The sequence below is a fragment of the Electrona antarctica genome, assembly GCF_951216825.1.
Source record: "Electrona antarctica genome assembly, chromosome: 5".
Lineage (NCBI taxonomy): Eukaryota > Metazoa > Chordata > Actinopteri > Myctophiformes > Myctophidae > Electrona > Electrona antarctica.
Genome location: NC_136810.1, coordinates 18,194,152 through 18,219,729, shown reverse-complemented (window position 1 = coordinate 18,219,729; position 25,578 = coordinate 18,194,152). Strand labels below are relative to the sequence as shown.

At 39.2% G+C, this 25,578-nt stretch overlaps 2 protein-coding genes and 1 long non-coding RNA gene across 4 annotated transcripts in view; 1 reads left to right on the top strand and 2 right to left on the bottom strand.

Moving 5' to 3' along the window:
- Positions 1-636: 636 nt before the first annotated feature.
- Positions 637-9,546, bottom strand: LOC306923435 (troponin I, fast skeletal muscle-like). 2 transcript variants are annotated; one of them, XM_079501531.1, is made up of 7 exons: positions 9,459-9,546; positions 6,606-6,645; positions 5,009-5,045; positions 4,520-4,648; positions 4,158-4,247; positions 3,050-3,223; positions 637-1,163 (listed from the first exon to the last, which is right to left on the bottom strand). In XM_079501531.1, exons 2-7 carry the CDS (start codon positions 6,614-6,616, stop codon positions 1,089-1,091), a joined length of 516 nt encoding a protein of 171 aa, XP_079357657.1. In that variant the 5' UTR covers positions 6,617-6,645; positions 9,459-9,546; the 3' UTR covers positions 637-1,088. The 2 variants fall into 2 exon arrangements, with proteins under 2 accessions (XP_079357657.1, XP_079357658.1); XM_079501532.1 differs by having other exon boundaries at positions 6,606-6,642; positions 9,459-9,543.
- A 2,069-nt stretch (positions 9,547-11,615) lies between these two features.
- The window catches only part of LOC306923445, a 26,729-nt gene continuing 12,766 nt past the window's right edge, over positions 11,616-25,578 (top strand). Inside the window, exon 1 of the long non-coding RNA XR_013790069.1 lies at positions 11,616-11,666. This is a non-coding gene — a long non-coding RNA (uncharacterized lncRNA). The remainder of the gene's footprint in view (positions 11,667-25,578) is intronic.
- The window catches only part of LOC306923175 (uncharacterized protein), a 20,057-nt gene continuing 6,260 nt past the window's right edge, over positions 11,782-25,578 (bottom strand). The window contains exons 5-12 of the mRNA XM_079501203.1: positions 24,929-25,102; positions 24,274-24,336; positions 23,050-23,102; positions 20,268-20,307; positions 18,268-18,396; positions 15,140-15,229; positions 12,942-13,118; positions 11,782-12,080 (exon numbers count right to left, since the gene is read on the bottom strand). Of these exons, the coding sequence (XP_079357329.1) occupies positions 12,009-12,080; positions 12,942-13,118; positions 15,140-15,229; positions 18,268-18,396; positions 20,268-20,307; positions 23,050-23,102; positions 24,274-24,336; positions 24,929-25,102 (798 nt within the window). The 3' untranslated portion in view covers positions 11,782-12,008. The remainder of the gene's footprint in view (positions 12,081-12,941; positions 13,119-15,139; positions 15,230-18,267; positions 18,397-20,267; positions 20,308-23,049; positions 23,103-24,273; positions 24,337-24,928; positions 25,103-25,578) is intronic.

Below are 25,578 nucleotides of genomic sequence, written 5' to 3'. Positions count from 1 at the left end.
TGAATTACATTGTTTTTAAACAGCTGTATGAATGTGTGTCACTCTGATGTAGCCTACTTTGAGATGACACAATGAAAATTAGGAAATGGCAATTGAGTTACATCTATTTTCCTCAAAGGATCGGCAGTGCTCCGATCAGGTTTTTTGGGACCGATCACTGATTGTTTTTCTCACAATCAGCCGATACTGATACCGATCTTGTGCGTTACTTTAATAGATCAGTTTCTCCAGATTGGGTAAATTGCAGATCAACGATCGAGTCATTCGGAGTGAATATCAGCCACGGAGCACCTCTACTGTATATGCTGCCTTTGGGGGGGGGTTATTAGCAGACCCCAATAATAATAATAATAATAATAATAATAATATGATGATGATGATGATGATGATGGTAATGATGGAACTGGTAATAGGCCTATAAATCAGTTGTGATACAGCTCCAATGCAGGAGAAAAAGCCTATATTAAAAAGTTATATTTGACCAAATCTTTTTTATCTTTACAAATGATATTTGAACAATCAGATGGAATGATTTGTGAACTAAACTGCAGAATAGAAGTGATGCTTAATGCCTCAACCAATGAATAAAACGTATGCGCACACACTCACACACAGAAAACATTATACAAAAATAAACGTATTTAACAAATTTATTTCATTTTGTATACAATTTTACAACTTCGGTTGCATTGATGTGTTCCCTGAATATTTAAAAGATTTTCAAGATGGAAAGCATTGAGAGGCAACAGAAACTTACCAATAAACCAATACATACTCTCCTCCTCCCCCTCACATCAGACTATGTGCAACAAAAACATAAACCACCGACGGAATACAGAGAACCATCTGGACGGCTCGGGGACATCTTTGCAACCGATCTGAAAAGCCCTCGCCCTGATGCAGAAGAAAAGCAACAACAGCGAGGTCATACGCGTGTGAATTTGCGTATTATAGCTCTATGGGACTTGAGACCAAATACACATCTGGCGGTAGAACATCTGGGCGGGCATCCAACACAGAAATAAGACAGTGAAGTGAAGTTCATAAATAGACAGCAGGACAAAACAAGAGTGTTGATGCTGTGGCGTTTAACCCTCAAACATCTTCTTCCTGTCAGCCTTCTCCTCGATGTTTGCGCGCCAGTCGCCAGCGGCATCTGCAGGCTGCGAAGACAAGATGGTGGCATGTTTTTTGACGTATGAGGAATCGCCACCTTCCTTGTAAAGAAGTAGCTCGCCCCAAAAATGACTATTACATGAAGCCTTGAATTAGTGGAGTTTTTGTTGCATTCCTAAGCCAATAATTTGAGGACCGGGTCATAAGTCAATAGGAGTCTCGGTAGGAAAGAGTCTCCTACCGGTCATCAAATTATTGGCTTTGGAATGCGACAAAAAAAATCTCCATTCATTCAAGGCTGCATGGGGTGTGTAATTGATTAAAGAAAATCAACATTTTTAGGGTGAACTTAAGACCTGATTGATGTCTAGTAAATCCTTACAGTTTTCAGTAGTGCTCAAACTTTTCGTGCTGCTCTTTTTTAATAGCCAAAGTATAAAATAATGGTTAAAGTGCATGGTTAAAATCTAAAATGACACAGATGCTTTCACGGTTTTCACGGGTTAACCAAATCAAATGCCATTTTACATTTCCAAACGTATTGAAAATTGCAATCGATCAGCTATTCTGGCTGGTTGTCATATACAACAAAGTGTATAGACGCATTTCCACACTGATAAGAACGTGTATGCGCGCGCAGGTTGGGGGCAAAAGAAACCGATCGCTCATTAGATGCAATGTTAAAGTGGTCATAGCATGTGTAAAAAATGCACCCCATAAAACGTTCAGATGCTGTTTTCCTCCCAGTGTGGAAGAAGATGGTTTAGGGTGGATAGGGTGGATCGGCGAACAGCAGACCTCCAAGCTCACAACGTCCGCATCCGCGATGCGATGTGAGCTTGTATGTTAGCTGTTCTCGGAGTGCAACACTGTTGGCGGGGTGAAGTATATATTTGTCTCACTAAGTTGCGTCTCTGCGTCTCACCAGACAACAACACACAAGAGGAGGTTGACTGAACTGAAACCAGCGCTCCTACAAAAAAAATCTGTTGGGAATTTATCACATGAAACCGGCACCTGCATGCAGGCCCGGCCCTTAGTACAGGCCGACGAAGCGGCCGCTTCGAGCGCCACCTCTTAGGGGCGCCACTTAAGCCCTCCAAAATATATATTTTTTCTGCACTGGTTTCTGCTTTAAGTGGGGGGATATCGGTCGGGCAACTGGCAACCCACACATTCACATTGGGTGAGGTGACAAATGTTAGACACTAGGGGGGGTAGTCGCCACCGTCTAAAAATGAATCCTCTACGTGCTGCGCGTTGCCTTAACAGCCGACCCTTCCGGCCCGGGTTGAACCGGAAGGGAAAATAAAAAATAAACAAAAAAATAATGGATTGGATTTCCCAAGTAAACTTAAGGCTCTGCAGACAGTGCATATATATTTACCAGTCATGATTCCAACTCCAAGCATCACTCAACAAAAAATGGTAAGTTAATAAAATGTATTAAATCCTCCAAGAGGATAGATGGTTGTAGAACCGTACCAAAGCTGCGCCAGATGTCCTAAAATTCGACTTATAACCGCGAAAAAAGATCGCACGCACGCACACGCACGCACAATGTTTTTTACAGAAGTAACCCATCTATTACAAAGTGTTTAACAGATTTTTGAATTTTGATGTCCACTTTATTTATGACCACTAGGGGAGGCACTGCACTGTGTCGAATGTGGAACACGTGTGTCGAATTTCTTTTTATGCCCATAAATGGAGTTCTGGAGTTCTTGGTATGTCAGAACAAGAGATTTCTGTATCTGTCTCTCCTTTATTCCTATATATGGAGTTCTGTGTCAGGCATGCTTGGGCAGGCCAGCTCCATATATGCGTATATATACATGAACGGTTCTCGAGTTACGTGGATTACACACAGACAGACAGAGACTTGGTGCATTTATAGATAGATAGATAGATATATCTCTCTGCTTGTCCTCACCTCCTCTTTCTTCTCCTTGGTGACGGGCTTCAGGCCGGCCCTCAGTTCCATGTTCACCGTGTGCTTGGTGCCCAGCAGGGCAGTCAGCATGGCGCTGGCGGACATGCGCACCTTCTTCAGGGCGGGCTTCTTGACGCCACCCAGGTCCACCATTTTGATCTTCAGCTCCTCAATCTGTGAGAGAGATCAATGGACTCTATGCAGACACGCCATTTTGCAAATAACTTGGGCCCCCTTCCCTACTTCCTTCACAGGTGTTATCGCTGATACTAATGAAGGCGCTGTTCCATTCTGGTCAAACAGAGTCAGGGTGCTCACTATAGAATGCACTGGCAGAGAGAAATGCATGGCGACACACCAACATGCAACTGTCACGATTAGGAGATTTTACATGATTAAGGATTTAGTTTTTATCGTTGAAACTGTAAAAAAAAGAAGGGACTTCCGCACACTGTCTTCAAATGCAGTGAAGTAGTTTATTTAAGGAAACGGCAACATTTCAGCCTATATACGGCCTTCATCAAGCTATCTTAAGATCTTAAAAGATAGCCTGATGAGAAGACTGTATAGGCCAAAATGTTGTTGTTTCCTTAAATACCGTAAACTACTTCACTGCATTTGAAGAAAGTGTGCGGGAGTCCCTTCTTTTTTCAGTACGTCGGGCACTTGGCTGTCCTTCTCCTATGCACCTGCCGCCTGCAGGTATGTAAAAGCCTTGCTTTTTATCATTGAACACCAACATTATTATGAATAGAAATTCCATTTCTGTTTGGCTTTTACGCTTTGAAGTTGTACAGGGCAGATAAGACAATTAACCTAAATACACAGACATAACTGACATATTAATACGAAAAAAAAAAAAAACGTTAATAGTGTAAATAGCCTATAAAGATCACAACGTGACGCATCGCAACGCATTGTGAGCTTGTAGATCTGCTATTTCCACTATTTTTGAAAATGTTAGAAAATATTATGGATGTTTTGCATCATGGAAACGATTATGATGATTATGCAGAATCATTGTGATGATGTAATCATTGTGACAGGCTTACATGCAACCAAGCATAAATCAGGCTCCAAATGCGGTCGACGGTGGAATAATATTTACCGATTTGTTTTCCTTTGCCACTTTTGACTCCAGGTCATACCGTTCCTCATCAATTTTGTCAAGTTGCAACATAAGCTTTTTGCAAATTTCCTGTTGACAGATATTTTACATTATTATTATTATTATTTGTATTATTATTATTATTACATAACGTACTGATGTGTGTGTGTGTGTGTGTATATATATATATATATATATATATATATATATCATATCGATATAATGTATGTATATACTATGAACTTCACTTCAACTTATGTAATTGTAATTTTAGCCAAATACTAATATGACTTGATTGACTTGAAATACCGTAATGCTAGCATGGAGATGCATGGTCGCTACTGGAAACAGCCATGTTATACCTGCAATGCGGCCGAGTCTCCACTCATAGATACAGCTGGGGCGTTCTCAGCCATGTAATCTTCTTTGGCCTGCTTTAGTTCCTTCAACTCATCCGTCAGCCAATTAGCAGCGATTTGAAGGATCAAGCTCTACACAGACAACACAGATTTTTACATACATCTACTGTAAGGCCCACATCTGATGTTCTGCCAGTGGTGGTTATACTTTTACTTGAGTAAAACTACAAAAGTAATGGTATCAAAATGTAATTGAAGTAACAAAAGTAGAAAGTACTCATTATGCAGTATGTTCCATTTCTCACGTTTGTCATGTATAAAAGATCTTTTGAAAATTGCAGATCTACAACGCTCGCCAACCAGTACATCACCAGTAAATCTTTCCCCTTTTATACACTTTCTTAAACTGAAACATAGTTGTACAACTCTTCAACTCATTGCTTTGAGAATTCATTAACCACCAATAAAAATCAAAAATTCATATAGATTCACCTTCAAGTGCTTGCTGCGACTCGATGGCATCTTTTTCCTGTCATGAAATAGGATTTATAACAAGAATTAAAACGATAAGGACTATTTGTTAGCGTTTTTGTTAGCTACAGCGGTGCATGGGACTTAGTTAGTCATGGGCAGGAAAGGTAATGCACAGTCAAGTTCTCAGTCGCCACGACTGAGAACTGAGTCATTTGGATTCCATAGAAGCCAGTGTGTCTTCTATGGAAGCATGTTTTGCACAGCGAAAATAGAAGATCTATGTGTCTATAATCCATGTGGTGAGGTGCCGACCCCCGAGAACAAGATCTAGTGTCTATAATCCATGTGGTGAGGTGCCGACCCCCGAGAACAAACTTAAAAAGAGGAATAAAGTGGCTCCATTATGCATACCCTCTTTTTGCCTCTTTTTAACTGCGTTTGTCTTCGACATTAAACAAGATTTAAACATGCTGTCGGGCATGCTTTTGTCTTGAGCATGTGCATATCGAATACATTACACACCATTGCTTTATTGTACAAAAATGAAACATTTCAACTTTCAAGTGTCATGCGCAAGTATAAATTACAGCCTATAATGTACAGCAGCAGAGGTAGGCAACTAAGTTTGTCCCCGGGCCAATATCTCTCCATGTGTCATCATGCCAGCAGCTATCCCTGCACTCTCACTCTCAACATGGAGTATCAGTATATTATAATAAATAATATACCTTCTTTAGGTGGGGAAAGTTTGGCCTTTAAAAAATGATATTCTCCAAATTATCTCGTGGGCAAGATATTATTTCCGTGGGAACAGATTTGGCCCACGGGCCGCCTGTTGCCTATCCCTGATGTACAGCATCTTCACAATGAGCAGTTGAGACGAATAACCGTCTAAGTCCACACTAAGTATCCATAATGTATAAATCATGGATAAGGGGTCAGGACAGGTAGGCCTTTTCGGGGAGGTGTCAGAATAAATTTTGGACTGTTATTCGTCTCAACTGCTCATTATTGAAAATGTTAACGTTGCTGTTTTGTATCATCACAAACTGATCATACAATGCTTAATGTCCCTGCACACAGAGCACGTTTTTCGGATTTTCAGTGGAGTTTCTCCATCGGTTTTCCGAAAAACGCATCCAGTGTGCAACCACCTTTAAGGTTTTTTTTTTTTTGACATATCAGCAGTCACTCATCAGCAGAGATGGGCGAAAATATTTGATACAAAATACAAATACTGTGTCAAAAAATTTATCAAAATACTGGTCTGAGAAATGTATTTGAGATACAAATACGTATTTTGTATTTTAAAAAATACATTGCATACATGATGTATGCAATGATTAGTAAATTCATAAATTGATTGTCAAATATTAAATGAATTACTTACTTTTCTCTGAAATTGCAGATTAAGAATACATATTAAACATTACCACAAATCAAAGTGCTATAACTGTATCCAACATACACACATCCACCACCACCATATTAGATTGAAAGAAAATGTGGCAATATCTTTGAACTGCATACTGTAGTATATACTTAGCATCACAAATAATATTAGGCTTGTCATGACCATTTGAGTCAATCAAAAAACTATTTCTGTGAGACTTACCCGTCAGACATCTTGGCGGTTGTGTTGGTTCACCACACTGCTTGAAGACACAGAAAAAAATACAGGGGAACACTTGTAAACATCTGTAGAACTTGGGTAAGTGATTTTTCTTTTGGTTAAAACAAAAGGTTTTGGGTAGCCCTGTCGCCTCAAAGCTAGAAGGTTCCGGGTTCGATTCCCGCCGGAAACACTGTGGGCTTGTTCTCTCCTCCGTGTCATCAGCGCCCTAGGTGGGGGTTTCTGTGTGGACTTTACATGTTCTGCCCATATAGGTAGTAGGTATACCCTCACTTCCAATTTCACTTGTTTAATCTGTATCCTGTCTTAGTCCTCTATCCTGATTGGATAAAATTGGTATCCCCGACCTGAAAATGCATCTCCTTGTGTAATAACGAGCTGGAGAGGTTGGAGTCTCCTGTTACTTCACAAACACTCATAGATAGTTACGAGTACTATCAGAATTTAGAGCTATTTTATTTAACACTTATTTTACTCAAAGAAAATCACTTACCCTATACCATTTAAGCTTTATTTATATTCCATGGCACTACAGTGTATAAATAAACGAGGCTTTAGACATTAACAGTATGTTGTCAGTTTCTGATAAAGTGGTGGAAAAAGGTCTGGATTTCAAGATTTACTTGAGTACAAAAGTACAAAAGTATTTCGCATCAGAATGTACTTAAAGTACCAAAAGTAATCAGCACCCACTATGCAGAATGTCAGATTTCACAAGTTTTCCAATATAAACCTTTTGAAAATAGCTCACTCTGCGTCACAATGCGACACACAGTACCTCGAAAAATGTACTGAAGTACAGTACTTGTACTGTCCTTGTACTTAGTTACTTTCCACCACTGACGGTATGTTGCTGGTTTCTGATGATGAGGCTGTTCAGACACATTGAGGCAGATTGATATGGAGGGTGGTTTACTGTACTCTGCCGAGCCTCCAGATTCTTTTGAGATACACGATCTTCTTACCACAGCTGAAGCTCTGCGATGATGATGATGATTGAACTAAATCTGGACGGACGGTATCGGGTGGTCCCTCCCAGAGTGTTTATGAGAAGCTGGGGCTTTTTTCATGACACTTATGAATATGAATAGGACATCTCCCAATAAACCCAATTAATTAAATGAAGTAAAAAAAAAATGTTTCAATGCACTATATATTTTTTATATTATAATGTTTAGACTCATTACAGGTTCTTGGTTTACCGAGGCACTGCACTGTCTATGCATTTATATTATAATGTTTAGACTCATTACAGGTTCTTGGTTTACCGAGGCACTGCACTGTCTATGCATTTTATTTAGACTCATTACAGGTTCTTGGTTTACCGAGGCACTGCACTGTCTATGCATTTAGACTCATTACAGGTTCTTGGTTTACAGAGGCACTGCACTGTCTATGCATTTAGACTCATTACAGGTTCTTGGTTTACCGAGGCACTGCACTGTCTATGCATTTTATTACCTCGTGTTGACCTTGCTGACTGTAAATCACTCTGGATTAAGAGCATGTGCTAAATGCCTGAACATACTATACTTAACAATGTTAATGTTAAGTTAACATTGTTACCATACCACAAGTGCTTATCAAATGTTCTATTGTGGATCATTCATTTAGATTCATATGGATTCAGATTAGAAGAAGTATAATTGATACTACAGCGTACATCATAGTCTATTACACCACCAGGTTTAAAATGTGTCACACTTAAACCAACTAATGTAAAATAGCCAAGCCCATGGCTTTAGCTACATTAAATGAATGCATTACATCTCCTAACCCTCCACTCCAATAGTCAATGTTACTCCAGTTAATTGAAAAGTATATGCAGATAACTCATTGACGAGGGATATTTCCAAATGGAATAATAACAAAACATCCATAAAGAAATGTAATTCACAAAACCCACAGAAATTACATTAACCAGCTAATGAAAAAGCTTACTGAATACTAGTGTCAAGAATCCAAAAATACAACTGAGGACTACTATTACAGTACAAATAATTTCTTTACAAGACCTCCATTTACCTGGGATTAAATGAGTATACATAGTTCACCCAAAAAATTACACATTTCTTATCAATTACACACCCCATGAAGCCTTGCATTCAAGGAGACTGTTGTCGCATTCTTAAGCCAATAATTTGATGATCGGCCTATCCGGTAGAAGACTCAAAGAATCTAAAACTGAGCAGGAATGCGACAAACAAAAAAGAGCTCCATGAATTCAAGGCTGTGTAATTGATAGAAAATAAGTCATGTTTTGGGTGAACAACTCCTCTTAAGATAACATCTAGATATATATTAACCATCTAATGAAAAAGCTTACTGGATACTAGCATCAAGAATCCAAAAATTACAACTGACGACTACAGTACAAATCACTTCTTTACAAGACATCCATTAACCCGGAGAGTGCAGGCTTAAGATAACGTCTGTAACAACTTAATTAGCAATTACATGCCTCAGCTTCCACTTGACATACTCTACTGTCTGCCTCTGAATGCAAACACCATGAACACAACACCCAGGACATGAATGGGACGCATAAATCTAGGTCTGTCAGGAAAAGGTCAAATGTCACCAAAAAACATCCAAGTTCAAAATCACTTCCAGGAACAACAATAATATACTGCTTTGCTTGAAGTCTTCCTGCCCTGCTGTCAATCAGCTTCTAAAATGGTATGTTGTGTCAAAATGTGTCTATATTTCTGTGTCACCCACTGCCACATCTTATTCCCCATTGTGAATAAAGATGGCCATTCTCAGAGAGAGATGGAGTAATAAACAAAGCTGAAAAAAAGAGAAAGAGGGCGGAAAAACATGTAGATTTCTCACCTATATGAGAAGATGAAGAAGAAGATAAGACACACTTGATGGAGGGAGAGGAATACTAGTGCCGCAACCACACAGTGAAAAATGAAATAGGGTATATATGGTGAGTTGCGATGTCTCAGCAAAATGCCCAGGTCCTGTTTATGGAAGTGGATTCCAAGTCAGACCAATAGCTCTGCGAGCTCCTGAAATACACTCCAGCCCAACCCCGCTCCACTGGGCTCCTTAGCTTTCCTGCAAGATGGCTCCTGATACTGTGTTGCTGTGAAGTCTCTCACTGTCCCAAATACATTGAAGAAGAAGAAGTGTGTATGAAAGAGGAGATCCAGAAAATAAATGCTTTTGCTCTTGCTTTTTTTTGTTTGTAGAATCGCGTCCGGAACCGGAACACACACACACAGAGATCCAGATGACACTTTTTCTTGTCAGTCTGTTGAAATACCAAGATTATTATAACCAGCCATGTCTTATTAATAATATGTTCATAACGAATGAGAGGATTCCTTCCTATAAGGGAGCTAATGAGGCAATTAATATGTCTGTTTTTAGACATATATGCATCCCTCCCATTTCATTACATGACAGATTATCTGACAGTGAATGTGTAAAAAATAAAGATAATTTCATGCATACATTTATCCTGTATAAAACATCATTTTGTAAACCGAACTATCTAACTCTGTGTGCTTTAGGTTTTTCCGCAACACAATTGAACACCATTGTAACCATACTACGATGTGGAAAAATGATCCATTCATTAATGTCTTGCATGACATTTGGGAAATGTATGAGGCAATATTGTAATGATTGATTAGGGCTTCAGCCTTCAGTACCTTTGATTAAACACAACACACATTAGCCCCCAAAGAGATTCTCACCATGAAGACCATATTGTTTACCATACTGTTGAAATGGTAAATTGTTTGTGAAAGCATAACGTCCCATTCACAGTTTTATCTTTGGGGACAATTTACAGTAGGACATGGAGAAATAGCATGAGTGACTCTACTGACCTCTTGAGGTTCATAAAAATAATAAACATTTGTGTTTTAACTAAACTTACAAACTCTTTCAGGATATTGGGGAATTCTAAATGGGTTTTTTTTGTGGCTTTCGCCTTTTATTTTATATTTTGTATGGAGGGACAGACGGTAGGCTGACAGGAAATGGGGAGAGAGATGGGGGAAGACGCATGCAGTAAAGGCCGTCGGGATCGGGATTCGAACCCGCGGCACACTGTTAGACTGGATTACCAGCCAAGGTGCCTGGACCACTGAGCCATGGCCCAGGCCATATTGGGGAATTATAAATCATTGTACAGACTATCAGGACAGCGTTCCATAAATTTGAAAGTAAAGTGTCGTTTACAATTTACATGAATGTACAACAGGTCTAACCACAACAAGGACCTGCGTCGACCCCAATGGTTCTGTAGCTTAAGTAGGTATTTGTCTCCCTTGAACTCTATTCTGTCCCATAGAAAAGCACATTTTAAGACCAGCACATTTTAAGACCATATTTTGGTCTTTCAGTCATTCACAAATTCCTCGGCTATAAGCACATCTGGAAATGCAGTCCAGCTTTAGAAGATATACATCAAAAATGAACTCTTAAACTCACTAGAAAACTTGAACGGGTGGCATAGATAAGCAATGAAAACTATTACCTCAAGCAACCTCATTCTCTCAAACAGCCTTGGTCTTGTAAAATATCTCACCTTCTAATGTAACAAGTGAAAAGAAAGAAAAAGGGAATGTCTGCACACGTTCCATCAGAACCTGGTGAAGCCCTACACGGGCGAAACGATCACTATTTTATATTGTAAATAAATGGGAGAGCAGTTTATCGTGTGTGGATATTCCCTTTTTCTTCACTTTATTTTTGGATCCTGCACCGTGTTTTAAGTACTGTGGGGAACTATATAGTTGGAGGCCATCGATATTGTCCTTTTCTTTTTGCTGAGGTTTGCGTGATCTGCGCAAAAGGACAGTTAACCCATTTTGGGCGGGAACCCCTTTTGGTGTTTTAAACATTATGTTATAATTTAGCTATTGAAAAATAGCAGATCTACAAGCTCATAGCGCGCCACCGAGTGGCGCGCTACGAGCTTGTAGGTCTGCTATTTTTGAAAAATCGTGAACATATTTAGGATTTTTTAGGTCAGGCCTAAATGGGTCAAATGATAAGGGACAATATCGGTGGCACCCAACTGTACCTTTTTTATCACAAGTGAAAAGAAACTCATATTCATCAGCACCCTTCAACTACTACAGTATCTACCAATATCCACTAGATTGTCATACAAAAGTAGAACACAAACTATGTATTAAATTAAAGCATTTATTTATAATGATTGCAAGAAGCCTGTACATTTTCTTTTAAAGTTCCGTGTACAGTGCATGACTGTATATAACAAAACAACAACAATTAACAAACCCCCAACGTCAAAGTCAGACCCTGTATTCTACGCCAACAACATACAACAGCAAAATCAGTCGGTCAGACCTCAGATGCAAACATCTTCTCCTAGTCCTTGCCACATCTTCTTTGTCTTTAGGATGTCTCAAACATCTTCTTCCTGTCAGCCTTATCCTCAATGTTTTGACGCCAGTCGCCAACTGGTACCTGTTGAGCAGAGAGAAACACATGTGTTTACTAACATGGCAACCTGGAGCAGACGTGTTACACATACCGGAAAAGGAATAAGGAATAGTTTTTTTTGTTTTATTCATGTAAATTAATTCCTCCCTACACACACATGTGTCTGTGTGTTGTCACTGCCGTCATATCCTACTGGCTCACCTGCCAGCGAGGAGCCCCTCCCAACACAGACAGGTATGTGTATGTAATAGTATGTGTCGTGACGAATATCAATCTCCCCACCCGGCTTCCCGGCCAAAATACATTTTAGTCGACTAAATCAACTTATATTTAGTCGACTAAAACTAGACTAACACTAAAACATTCCAGGTGACTAAAATGTGACTAAACTAAGTGAAAACCTTAGTTTAGTCAAGATCTGCTGCCAAAAACAACACTGGTGGTGGTGCAGGTACTTTACAACTGTGCCACCCAAGTGCTTGGTATAAGATAATTCTAAACAAACGTTTAAAAATGTTAATGTCTGTAAAAAAAGAGAAATACAACATACAACAAAAACTCCAGAATAGCTTATATAACAAGTAAGATGCGTAAACGCGGGAAGCGAACGAAGCTGTTGTGGCAGTCTGACACATACACACAGAGACCTCTGTATTGTTCCAATTTCAGTTCGTAGTTGCCCTCTGGTGGCGGGCGGGTGGTGTTACAGCGTGACACACAGACAGACAGACTGACACACAGACAGACAGTTTCGGCCAGCTTCTATAGTTAGTGCTCACTTCGTTCGCAACTACTGTATATGGCAGTGAGATATATCATGGGGCCCTATGAAAGATAGTTCAAAGGATTAGGTTATGTATTTGTTTATGTCAAATTGACACTCACATCCTCCTCTTTCTTCTCCTTCTTGACCGTCTTCAGGTTGGACCTCAGATCCATGGTGACCTTGTGCTTGCCACCGAGCAGAGCCGCAAGCATAGCGTCAGCAGACATGCGTACTTTCTTCAGGGCTGGCTTCTTGACTCCGGCCAACTCAACCACTTTCATTTTCAACTCCTCAATCTGGTAGAGAAAAGATTAGTAGAGAAATGTTATTTCTGTGCGATCTATACTTCAGCTGCGGAACTCTTAACCCATTTAGACGTGAGGCAGATTTAAATCTAAATCTATTTAGATTTAGATCTAAATCCTAACAGTTTTCTTAAAAACCTATGTTTCCATGTCAGTGGTGCTCAACTTTTTTCATGTCAAGGACCCCCAGAATTATCTGTATTTGGCCTCCGACCCCCATCTGAAAATGTCGTTCCAGGGACCTCCCAGAAGCAAAGATTTGAGTAAAAAACGTTCGCTCTGAAAGAATATATTCAAACATTTGGGCCACATTTTCACGATTTAAAAAAAATAGTAGACCTACAAGTTCATAGCGCTTGTAGATCTGCTAATTTTCAACAGCTAAAGTACAACATAATGCTTAAAACACCAAAAGGAGTTCCCGCCCAAAATGGGTTAAGACATGAATTTAACTGTGAAAGTGTACAAATGGAACCCAATCAATTGGGTCGAAACGGCAGCAAAATGAAACGGCAGCAAAATAAAGAGTTATATTAAGCGAATTGTCCTAAATAGGCTGTCACGAGTGATCAAATGGCAAGATGGCTGAAATTCTCTAGATGATGCTGAGATCAAAATGTGAATTTAATTACGACATTTTTATGCATTTCTCTGCAAATGGTTTTACTATACTGCCACAGATGGACAGGTGTGTGTAGGCTATAAAGGCTTTAGGGAAACGGCTTAGCTTCTATACATTTATTCATGCAGGTGGCAATGAGGACACGTACTGTATGGCTGTGCTGCTCTAGTTTAGGTTGTGTAATGTATATGATATATATGTTGTCACGTTTCCCAAAAAGGGCATAGTGCCTGATTGGCTGCCGTGCAGCCAATCAGGCTTCTGTGTGCGGCCTAGAGGGCATGTGAGCACGCGCTGCACTCCTGTTCAAGCTACACAGAGAGAAATCCAGCCAATGCCATTACACTAGTAAATAAAATACAGAACATGAATCAACAGTTAACTATAATGAAGACACTTGCATGAATCCACTACTGGTCGCATGTTATTAAGATCTGCGTGGCTAAATTAAGATGCGATTAAACTAGTCTTGCGTAGCGAGACAACTATTCCACAATCTCTGAATGCTAAAGAGTCTGGATGGAACTAGACCTCCCGAAGGAACTATAATATATATATATAATAATATAATATATATTTTAAAATATCTATTTTACTTTTGAATTTCCATTCCTGCTAAGCAGCAAGCTATATAGGCTTAGGCGATTTTGATTTATATCACGACAAATTTGCACAAATGTAAAGACGAAACACGTGGGATGAGGCCTCACATCCGCTTTATCGCGTACCAATCTATAACCAATAATTCAAAAATAGTTACCAATCTATAACAAATAATTCAGAAATAGTTGACATTTACGTACATTTACAATTCCAAACATGCCGGCTAACATTGAACCACAATATATTTTGGGTCTATCCTGAGAACCATGCATGTCCCATCCTTTTGTTTAGGACTGTCTGTGGCTGTTTAATGTGGCTTGTGTTTATATTAAAAATATATTTTTCTTCTTTTCTTTTGTACTCATGGATGGTAGAAACAGCCTACATCCCGATGGTCTGTGCACGCACCCATGTGTGTTTTTTTCTGCTCAAAATGGGACAAAGTATGATGTTTGGGAGCTTAGAAAATATTAACCCAAGCTCGCGCTAAGAAAATGTATCCACCGTGCGTTGGTACACGGCCTAGAGTGAGGCTAGACAACAGATATGGAGATTGGAGGATATCACTTCCGGGTCGGGCGGTAGTGGCTCTTTTTTTGCTCATTTCACTTGGCACTGGCCTCACGATCCCGCCTATGGTGACGGGAGGGAATGTGTCTTAAAGCCTAATATAAATGTATTCCCTTGTCGCTTGCCAAAAAGAACAGATTATTTTTGTGATCGATGCGTATGCAATGAAGTGTAAATGAGGCTTCAGGCGGTGTTGTGGTTTTCGACTGTACTGTACCTCCTTGTCGCCCTTAGACACTTTGGCCTCAATGTCGTATCTCTCCTCATCAGAATGGTCGATGGATTGGAAAAGTTTCTTGCAGATATCCTGTTAAAATGCAAACAAACGTTAGGAACATATTGCCAACTGTCACCACCTGTAACCCCTTCTCGGTGTTATACCTTTGAATGTAACATTATATGTTGCTGGCTTGCTGCTATATATAGCAACATCTTTCTTTTTTCTGAAAATGTAGGTCACCATTAGCTCTGGTCCATAGCTCTAATGCGTTGCATTTAGAGCTATGTTACTATCAACTTCCACCGCCCGCATGAATGCAGACCAGCCTCTCCTCTTTAGCGTAAATAAAAAGAACGTTTTTGCTACTCACCAAAACAAAGGCGGGTCGTGTCATTAGAAAGCCTACTTTCCTTAGTGGACGCACTCTGAGCCCCCCGCCACACGTATAAACTGTACTTTTTGGCCAAAAGGGGATTTTGTTTCCACCGGAAAAAAAATACTTTTAGTTACTCCACTGCGCCTTCTACCGATATTGCCCAGAGAATTGCCTCATAGAGAATATCTTTCCTCCGGTGAAAGAAAATCCCTTTCTGGCCAAAAAAGTACAGTTTATACGTGTGGTGGGGGGCTCAGAGTGCTCCCACTAAGGAAAGTAGGCTTTCTAATGACACAACCCGCCTTTGTTTTGGTGAGTAGCAAAAACGCTCTTTTTATTTACGCTAAAGAGGAGAGGCTGGTCTGCATTCATGCGAGCGGCGGAAGTTTAGAGTAATATAGCTCTAAATGCAATGAATTAGAGCTATGGACCAGAGCTAGGTCACCATTTAGGCGTTTTTTAGAATCGGAGGTTTAAATGGGTTAAGCCCTATATACACAGTGCAGGTTCTATAGGAGTCAGAGGTGGCCCTATGCAACATTATTTTATGTGGCACCCCCACGCACTGCCCCGCCGGGGAGGGGGCGGCCGGCAGCCCCCCCCCCCCCTGGACTCCAGAAGAAAAAAAGATGTGATGAAAATGCTTCCATCTGGTGCACTTTGAGATCAAAATTAAGAGGCTAGATCTATAAAGAACTACACGTATCAAATTATTCTGTTGTCTTGTGTGAGATCTTAATTTTATTGCATAATAAATTAATAACTCGTTTTTGGATAGGGCAGGGGTGGGCAATTTTGATGATGGTGGGCCACTATATTTCACACTCACTCCAGAGGGCCACAATGCATATAGTCAAAAATAGCTGATCTACAAGCTCAAAATGCGTCGCATTTTGAGCTTGTAGATCAGCTATTTTTGCTATTTTTTTTATTGGGATCCTGAATTATTTTTACCTATTTCTGAATTGGAATCCTGAAAATGTATATTTTTATTTAATTTAAAACACATTTATATCTTCTCATGTGGTCTTTATTAACTTAAATGCAAATACATTGGACATAAAAAAGACTAGTCATTAAGCTACTAATATAGACTGAAGTAATTAAAGCGGGTCATGTTTGCATGTTTGGAATTGTAACAGCTGAAATCAATAATATATCAGTATTCCGATCTTAACCTGCGGGTTGCATTAAGTGAAGGTGGGGTCCACATGTGGCCGCCAGTAGCCCATGTATGGAATACATTAAAAAAAATCTTCTCCCTGTAATGTGGCCCCCTTAGTGGTTGTGGCCCTAAGCAACCGCTTATATTGCTTATGCCTAGAACCGGCCCTGTATTAACAGTATACATACTGTACATTGATGTATGCCAAAGCTGGCCAATCAACGTACCTTTGTCTGCCTGTAGAAAATATGTCAATCATAGATGTATCGAATGGCATTGGGAATATTTTTAACACTATATGCAGCTTGTATGTCAGAATGTTCATTTTTACTACTCAGAGAGACCGTCTTGTTGGTCAGATTCTACCTTCCAAGGTCATTTGTAAAATGGCACCCAAGTGAACAGAATTCTCATAAAGAGACTAGGCTGCATTCCATTCCACACATGTCCTCAGTGCTTGTCAAATATGTTCCACTGGTTTCAAATTGGTGGTTTCACTGTCATTTTCAAAGTATAATTAAATATGAGGCTATGATCACATCGCAAGGTATATATAATTTTGTGTGCAATTTTGAACCGGAAGTTTGCAGTATAGCAGAACTATCCACTTGAACAGGTTTACCATATGCTAGGTTTACCATAGCATCACGATTAGTCTGGTCTTTGTCATAATAGCCGAACATTCAAGTAAAATAGGCTAAACACTCACCTAAAATAGGCTATCTGCTATTTAAAATAGCAGATCTACAACACGAACGCATTGTGCGCTTGTATAGCAGAGAAGTGATTTGGTGTAGAGGGGAAAAAGCAGAGGGACCAAGTATAGACTGACCCGCTCAACTATTTAGTGTTTAAGTTGTTAAGATGTTTATGCCATGGTTCTCTCTCAAGCATTTTGGGCTCAAGTCACCCTATAAATCACTTTATCATCCACGGCACCCCTGAATGACATTGTTATTTCTTTTTAGAACAGTGTGTCATATTTCGCTACGTAAATATGTGAATCTTTCCCTCTTAAAATAATCTAATCTATTTGAGATTTTCCAGTACGTCACGAGGAAAACTCGAGAGAATATCTGTTTCCATTAAGACAGATTGGAATTGTGGTTTAACCACTCTATTCTGGGGGGAACATTTGCCAAAATAGCCGATCTACAAGCCCACAACGTGTCGCGTAGTGAGCTTGTAGAGCTGCTATTTTTGGTGGTGTACTGTAGATTGAAAAAGATTAAAAGAATGCACCAATAATTCAGTGTAACTCATGGAGGTTAAACTGAAGTGATATGGATACATTCAAAGTATTCTGCGGCACCCCTGGACTTGTGACACGCCACTGTAGAGTGCCACGGCACCCACTTTGAGAAACCCTGGTTTACGTCGAGGCCCATGTTTGTGTCGTGGACCAATTTTAAAGGGTCGCGTAAATATCCACCTTTTTTCCGAGCTTGTAGCTCTGGTAATTTCACCAGTTTGGGCCTCGGGGCAAACGTCTAAGTTCTCTTTCGGGTCTTGAGCTAAAACATGTGGGAACCACTGGTTTACGCAATGCATTGTGGGTAAGTGTGTCTACAGTTGTTATCTTACCATGAGTGCCGCCTGGTCAAGACTCATGTCTGGGGGAGGGCACATCTCAAACATGTAGGTACCCCTCGCCTCTTCGATTTCCTTCTTCTCGTTTGCTATCCAATCTGCTGCGATGACGAGCATCAAACTCTGGATGGGAAAGATTTACATAGGATGTAATTTAGACAGATGCCAGGTTTGTTACCTGGCAACCTATAGTTTGTATCAGTCGCCACGTTAGTGACCTATAGGCTATTTAGGCTACAATATGAAAACCCGTACACACGTTGGAATTAAACATGGAACCTGCAGCATTAGGTGAGTAATTCATTGTGTTGGACGTTTGTTGGTTGTGCTAATGATAAACGGACACCTGCTGCTAGTGGGATCCTCCTGCTGCTTAACGACTACAAATACACTGTGCAGCTTTGCATCTTTGTATCTTTTGCATCTGCCCGTGTGAAAGCAGCATAACGTTGTGGCAGGATACATACAGGTGCTCTGTATGACAGTGCTGATTTAATGAAGTGACATTATTCCGGGAGAGTGGCTCAGCCCTGCGGTCGCTCTCGCTTATATTAAGGCGTCTTACTGGTGATCCTAGATTACTGTCTGATGTATTACCTCGTGTTTAGCTTGTTTACTGTAAATCGCTCTGGATTAAGAGCGTCTGCTAATGCCTAAAATTATGAAAGTGATAAAACTGTTAAGTTTACAGCTATCAGATTCTTCTTTAAAACATTGGAGCACATTGTAATATAATGTCGATGCATATCCTCTATCATAGTAGTAAGCAAAGAATACAAGATAAGAAGTCAGCAAATAGTGCCAGGGTCATGATTTAGACAAAATGGTGACCATGTGGCCAGTGGTGTAAAGTAAAAGTATATTTAATGAAGTACTGTACTTTAGTACAATTTTGAGTTTGTTTTCTTCTTTACTTTACTGGAGTATTTCCAATTTTTAGTACTTTTACTTCTACTACATCTCAGCGGCTAATATTATACTTTTATTCCACTATATTAATTGAAAACTTTAGTTACTTTGTAGATTTTGATTATTATTACAAAGATTTGTATACATTTGTTTACATTTGAAAACGTGTGAAATGGGACATTCTGCATAATGAGTACTTATTACTTTTGCTACTTTAAGTACATTTTGATACCAATACTTTTGTGTTTTTACTCAAGTAAATTGTTAATTCCGTACTTTTTACTTGTAACATGTAATGCGAGTACTTCTTCCACACTGTACTACAGCATTGATTCTCAATATTGTTTAGTCGTAGTCTTTTGAATAAAATTCTTTTAGTTTTAGTCATATTTTAGTCATCTGAAATGTTTTATTTTAGTCTAGTTTTAGTTGACTAAATACCATAAGATTTTAGTCTACAGTTGATTTAGTCGACTAAAATGTATTTTTGACAGCTGTGATGGCGTTGACATGAATGTTTTAGCTGTGTGTCGGCTGTGACACGTTGTGAGCTTGTAAATCGGCTATTTTCGGAGAGTGACAACTGCACACAACCGCAAACATAAAATTACTTGTCTTTTTGTTCTACTGGATCTCTTCTCCACTAGTCCCTCCCTAACATTTTAGTCTCATTTTTATTTGTTGACGAAATTGTCAGTATATTTAGTCACACTCATATCACAGCTTAATTTTTGTCAGTGAAAAAAGGTAGTCGATTTTTCGTCATAGTTTTAGTTGACAAACTCAACACTGGTTCTCAAACCTTTTCATATCAAGGACCCCATTGTTGGCCACAGAACCGAAAGACTCCTCCCGAAAATATAATAAGAAAATATATGCGTAATTTTCTATAAGTTATTCCTATAACATTCTCTAAACTTTTCCTGTATAGGTTTCTATATTGGAGAATTGATACTTTTACTTAAGTAAAAAATAATTGAGTAATTTTTCCACTACTGCCAAATTAATAAAGAATTCCCTTTTGAATAATTGTCCCATCTCTTTTGGGATGTAAAACCATGGATTTACACCCAGTGGAGGCTTACCTTCAGATGGTGCCTGCGGCTAGAGGTCATCTTCTTATGCCTGTAACAGAAACGTTCAACACAATCAGTACAACCATTGATACGCATTAATTAATTAATTCATTCATTCATTCATTCATTACATTTTTATTTTGCTAGTGTATCACAGTACAATACAATCAGAGGATAATAATTCCTTAATAATGTATAATTAATTTGTCTGATACACCCATGGGCAATAAGGAGCCACTTAAATAAAAAAAAGTATACTTGATGATTTGCGCATACAACCAAGATGCAGATCTAAACAAAACAAAACAAAACAAACAAACAAAACAAAATGAGCAACAAATTAATGAACAATGAAACCCGCAAAGGAAATGATAACAGCAAAGTCAAATCCTATCCTATTTGTCATCTTCATATTGTGTAATTTTTTTACAATATTTTTTTAATTGATAATTATTTGTACAACCATTCAAGTCGTCGTTGAGAGCATTCCACATTATGTTTAATTGATAATTATTCTGTGGCTTACTGAAGGACACATCTGCCTTTGAGTGGTCCGTGCAAACCGATGTTTAAAATCAAATTTCCTCCTACTATCCCCACTTTCTAAACTAGGTTCAAATAACTTTTGTAAGTTAACTCCCAGAATGAAGTTGCTAATGTTGCCCTGGAGAGGGAAGCCTGGAGCTCTCTGGTTGCCCCGCAACCCGACTATGGATAAGCGGTTGAAGATGGATGGATGGATGGATGGATGTTTTTAAAGAGAGATGTACTGTAGCTCTATACTTAACTACAGCATCATGCATCACCACTTGGTAGCTAAACAGACAGAAAGTTGGGTAATCTATATTCAGGTAGAATATTTTAAGTTATTTTAAGTTTATTTCATGGAAAAAGCCATTTGTGTTGAATGTGGGCCAAGTCATAAATTACACTGGGAAGCAATTGAAAGACATATGTTCTCACTTGTTCTCACTTGATGGCAGACAGGCAGACAGGCAGGCAGGCAGGCAGACAGACGGACAGATAGACAGACAGACAGATATATACAGATATAGACAGATATATACAGATATAGACAGATATAGACAGATACTAGACAAATGTACATTATACTGTTTTATGGAAACATTTGTGTGTTGAATACATGTGCTAATTGCACAGAATTATTCAAAAGAGAGAAAATATAGCAAATTACTTTCATTACAAATTATGTCATTGACAGAAGATATTGACATTGACAGACATAGAAATGGGAAGCCAATGCATAAAATAATGCACATTGCACTTGTCTTTTCATACGTTATGTGGAAATAAAGCAAATAAAAGACAGGCATTTTCATTAATGTTGTCATTTTATCAACTGGCCCTCAGCTATTTGAGTATCCCTGCACATTACAGGTCTGATTGGATTTATGCCAGGCAACTGAGGGAAGTGAAACTTGGTGAGTTACAATACAAATTACTCCTAAATCAGTTCTCACACTTTCAAGATATTTCGAAAATGTAAAAAAAGATTGTAGATGTACAGCCTGGCTCGCGGCACATAGTCAATCTGCAATATATCATTAGATCAAGAAAGGAATACTTACTCAGTCATTTTGGCTGTTTGTTTGTTGGTTCACACCCTGTTTAAAGAAGGAAACTTATGTCAGTAAAGCTTATATCTTACAACATGCAGTGGCCAAAAGTACAGTGACACTTGTTCCACACAAGAAGAACACGACACTGCTGCTCCTGTCTTACTATTGATCAATCACGGACCCATGAAACACGATCTATTTTACTATCGTTAAAAACCTGTTGCCAGCGATTCAAAATCCAGCTAATTTTGGATGGCAGGGTCAAATACTCGCCCTTTCACTTAGCAGCAGTTGCCCCGCTGCGCACGGTTCCCATTTGGTATTTGGACTTCCCAGACTGCAGTTCAGTGCGTCTCCAAAGCAAATACCAATGTAGGAACAAAATATGTGGAGCGGAGCATGCAGACTCGCAGAGAGGACCTTTAACACCAAATTCGACCGCCTCAGGACTTGAGCATAACACACTTTTACTCACGTACACACCAGCCAATTCCAGGAACATGCATCAAAATAGCCGTAATTATGCATGCCAAGACAATGACACGACCGGGTTCATATCAAGACAATGAGGCCATAGCACGTTTAAAAGGTTGTTTTTTGGTGGTAAAAGTTGCAATCACACATCTTTAATCCCTGTCTCATTTTAAGCCAACAATAAAACGATGGATAAATGAATCAGGAAAATATTTTCTAGGCTGAAAACAATTCAATCTACTTTGTGAGACAACAACTGAGCACGAAACTGTATCTGAACAATTATTATATTTGTGATTCTCAAGCAAGAAACAATAATATGGATTAATTAAATAAGAAATTATAGTTTGGCTTTAATTTCAAACTGAATTACTACCATTTTAGCTGTTACTGTACGGCCATGCTCAAAGAACAAAAACCTACAGTACATCACACAAATCAATCATATCATCCAACATCTCAGAAATGACAACTCGATCCCAATTCCTATCACGCACACACAAAGGTCACAGGTCACCTCAGCATTGCATCGCAATATTAAAACACAAAAAAACACAACATGCTCTATTGAAATTCAAATTCAACCGGTAACATTATGACAGACACCTTCCCCTGTTGATTGACTGGGTAATTATACATGTTATCTTTTCATCTGCACATTTTCAATAACAATGGAAACCGTGCTCTAGTGTTAATAAGCACAGGTAGAGGGCAGAGAAAAGGAGAGACTCACCTACTGTAACGTGAAGAGGAGGACAGGGACAAGGACCTGTTGGAAGAAGGACAGACACTGGCAAGTCACAAACAGAAAAGATTAAACAGGGTATATAGGGTGTTAAGTGCTGGCTCAGCAGAAACCCTAAGCCCTCTTTATGGAAGTCGAGCCAGTTCAGACCAATAGGCCAACGGGGGCCCAAAATACCACCATACCTCTCCAACTCACCTCGTAAATTTTCACAGAGGAAGTTGTCTCTCCTGGGAGGACCTATCGGGTTCCCTCCTCCGCATACAAGTTATGATGGAATACAGTAAAAAACTTCTTACACAATTGGAGTGGCTGGAGGAGGGGTTTGGGGGGGGGGGGGGGGGGGGTGACGATATGCAAAACATGCTGATTTAAATATTACGTTTAAACAATGGCTGGATGAAACCTCAACATTTTGAGCTGATATTTACACATTTCAAAAGAAATGTTTTATGGCTAATGAAAACATTGTGAAAAGTTATATTATGCATAATACTAGAAATTCTGTCATAATTCAGCAATTACCTTTTAATCTCATAAGCTACATAGTGAAAGAAGGGTACAATAACAAACCACTCACCTCTTGTACGGCTTGATAACTTACTTTTGTCATTACTTCATAAAAAAAAGGCTAGACAAGAAAATGGAACTTGCAGAACCTACAGATTAATTTGGCAATTATTATTGAATTGAATTGAATGTAGTGGAAAATAATCACTATTGTGCAGAAGAGCTGAGTTGACTGCAAGGTTCTTTGCTGACATCTTGTGGTTTAGCATCATAATAGTATTCGGCATATGTTTATGGTTGAACATTTTCAGGGGAAAAAAATCATAATCACCAAAAACAATAAATTAAAAAATGTAAAATATTTCAAAATGTAAAAAGAAAATTTACGAAAATACCAGCTGTAGCCTACAAGCATCACTGGCCTGTTGTGAGCTTGTACTGTAGATCAGCAACAATGTGGAGAAAAAAAGACTATAAAGTACTGTTAGGGCTAATAAACCCTCTCAATCGTTCATTTATAATGACCATCTGAGAAAAACTGAAGGGTTACAGTGTGGATTTATTTCAAAAAAATGTTTAATTGTACAACACGTTATTTCCAGTTTTGTGAAGGAAAAATAAATAAATGCAACCGTATTGTTCCCCCAAAAACAAAACAGTATAGCTCCCGAGAAGAATCATGTCAAAGTCTTTATTCTTTAGTTTCAAACATCTTCTTCCTGTCAGCTTTGTCTTCAACGTTCTTACGCCAGTCGCCAGCATCTGCAACCTGCATGACACAATCATATTTATTTATGCATCAGGAATCTTCACTTTTTCTGCTCGTCTCCCCTCTCCCAATGGAGTGAGATACCTGCAACGCTTTCCAAACTACACTCATAGGAAGAATAGACATCACACATCACCGCCCTACGCTTACTTAATTTCCTGCATGGGACTCTGTAACGCGTGGCGATTATTCTTCCTATGACTATCTCAGTGTTCCCCCCCCAGATTTGGCACAAACATGGATGTGAATTCATTCTACTATTATGCCACCAAAATGTGGAATGGCCTACCAACAGCCAAAAACGAAGTACTTCCTTCAAAACTGCCATAAAAGAGCACCTTACAAACTACAATTTACAACTGTCTGAAAGTCTTCTAGCTTGCTAAAATAAATGTCATTTCTGTAAAATAACTTTACTGCTCCTACTACAAGCTATAGGTGGGCTATTTTGACAATGTTTGCTTCTTTCATACTTCAGAAATGTGCAGATACCCTAGTCAAGTGTATACACTTATACTGTATGTTGGTTTGTTTACTGTGGGGTGAAATCATCTGGGGGGACTCCCCAAAATAATTTGGGAATGTCACTCACCTCCTCTTTCTTCTCCTTCTTGACCGTCTTCAGTTGGGACCTCATGTCCATGGTGACCTTGTGCTTGCCACCGAGAAGAGCCTGGAGCATGGCGTCAGCGGACAAACGCACTTTCTTCAGGGCTGGCTTCTTGACTCCGCCCAGCTCGATCACTTTAAGCTTCATGTCTGAAATCTGTGAACAGGCAGATGATTAAAAGAGCGACCGACGCGCTGCGCTGCGTGACTGGTCAGAGGTGGCCGTCTGTCTCCATGTTCCACAGATGTCTCCTTCCTATAGCCAGTGTTGTTTTGAATAGTTTTTATTTAGTTTTAGTCACATTTTAGTCACCTGGAATGTATTTTGCCGTCGTAATGATGTTTTCTTTTCTTTTTTTTCACTTTTTTTCACAGCAGATCTACAAGCCCACATCGTGTCGCAGCATGACACGTTGTGAGCTTGTAGATCTGCTATTTTCAGCATGCAACTAATACTGGATATCTTGTCCACTAGTCCATTTCTAACATTTTAGTCAATTGTCAATATATTTAGTCGTAGTTTTTGTCATTTTTTGTTTCCATTTAATTTTCGTCAGTGGAAAAAGGTAGTTGACAGACATTTTTCGTCATAGTTTTAGTCGACAAAATCAACACTGTTCCTATCGAGCCAGG

What these genes read in the sequence shown, in the direction of transcription:
- LOC306923435 (XM_079501531.1), bottom strand. An exon ending in GTCGCAGCAAGCACTTGAAG is followed by an intron (nt 4,649 to 5,008) that starts GTGAATCTATAT and finishes TTGTCTGTGTAG; the next exon opens with AGCTTGATCCTTCAAATCGC. An exon ending in TGGCAAAGGAAAACAAATCG is followed by an intron (nt 3,224 to 4,157) that starts GTAAATATTATT and finishes TCTCTCTCACAG; the next exon opens with ATTGAGGAGCTGAAGATCAA.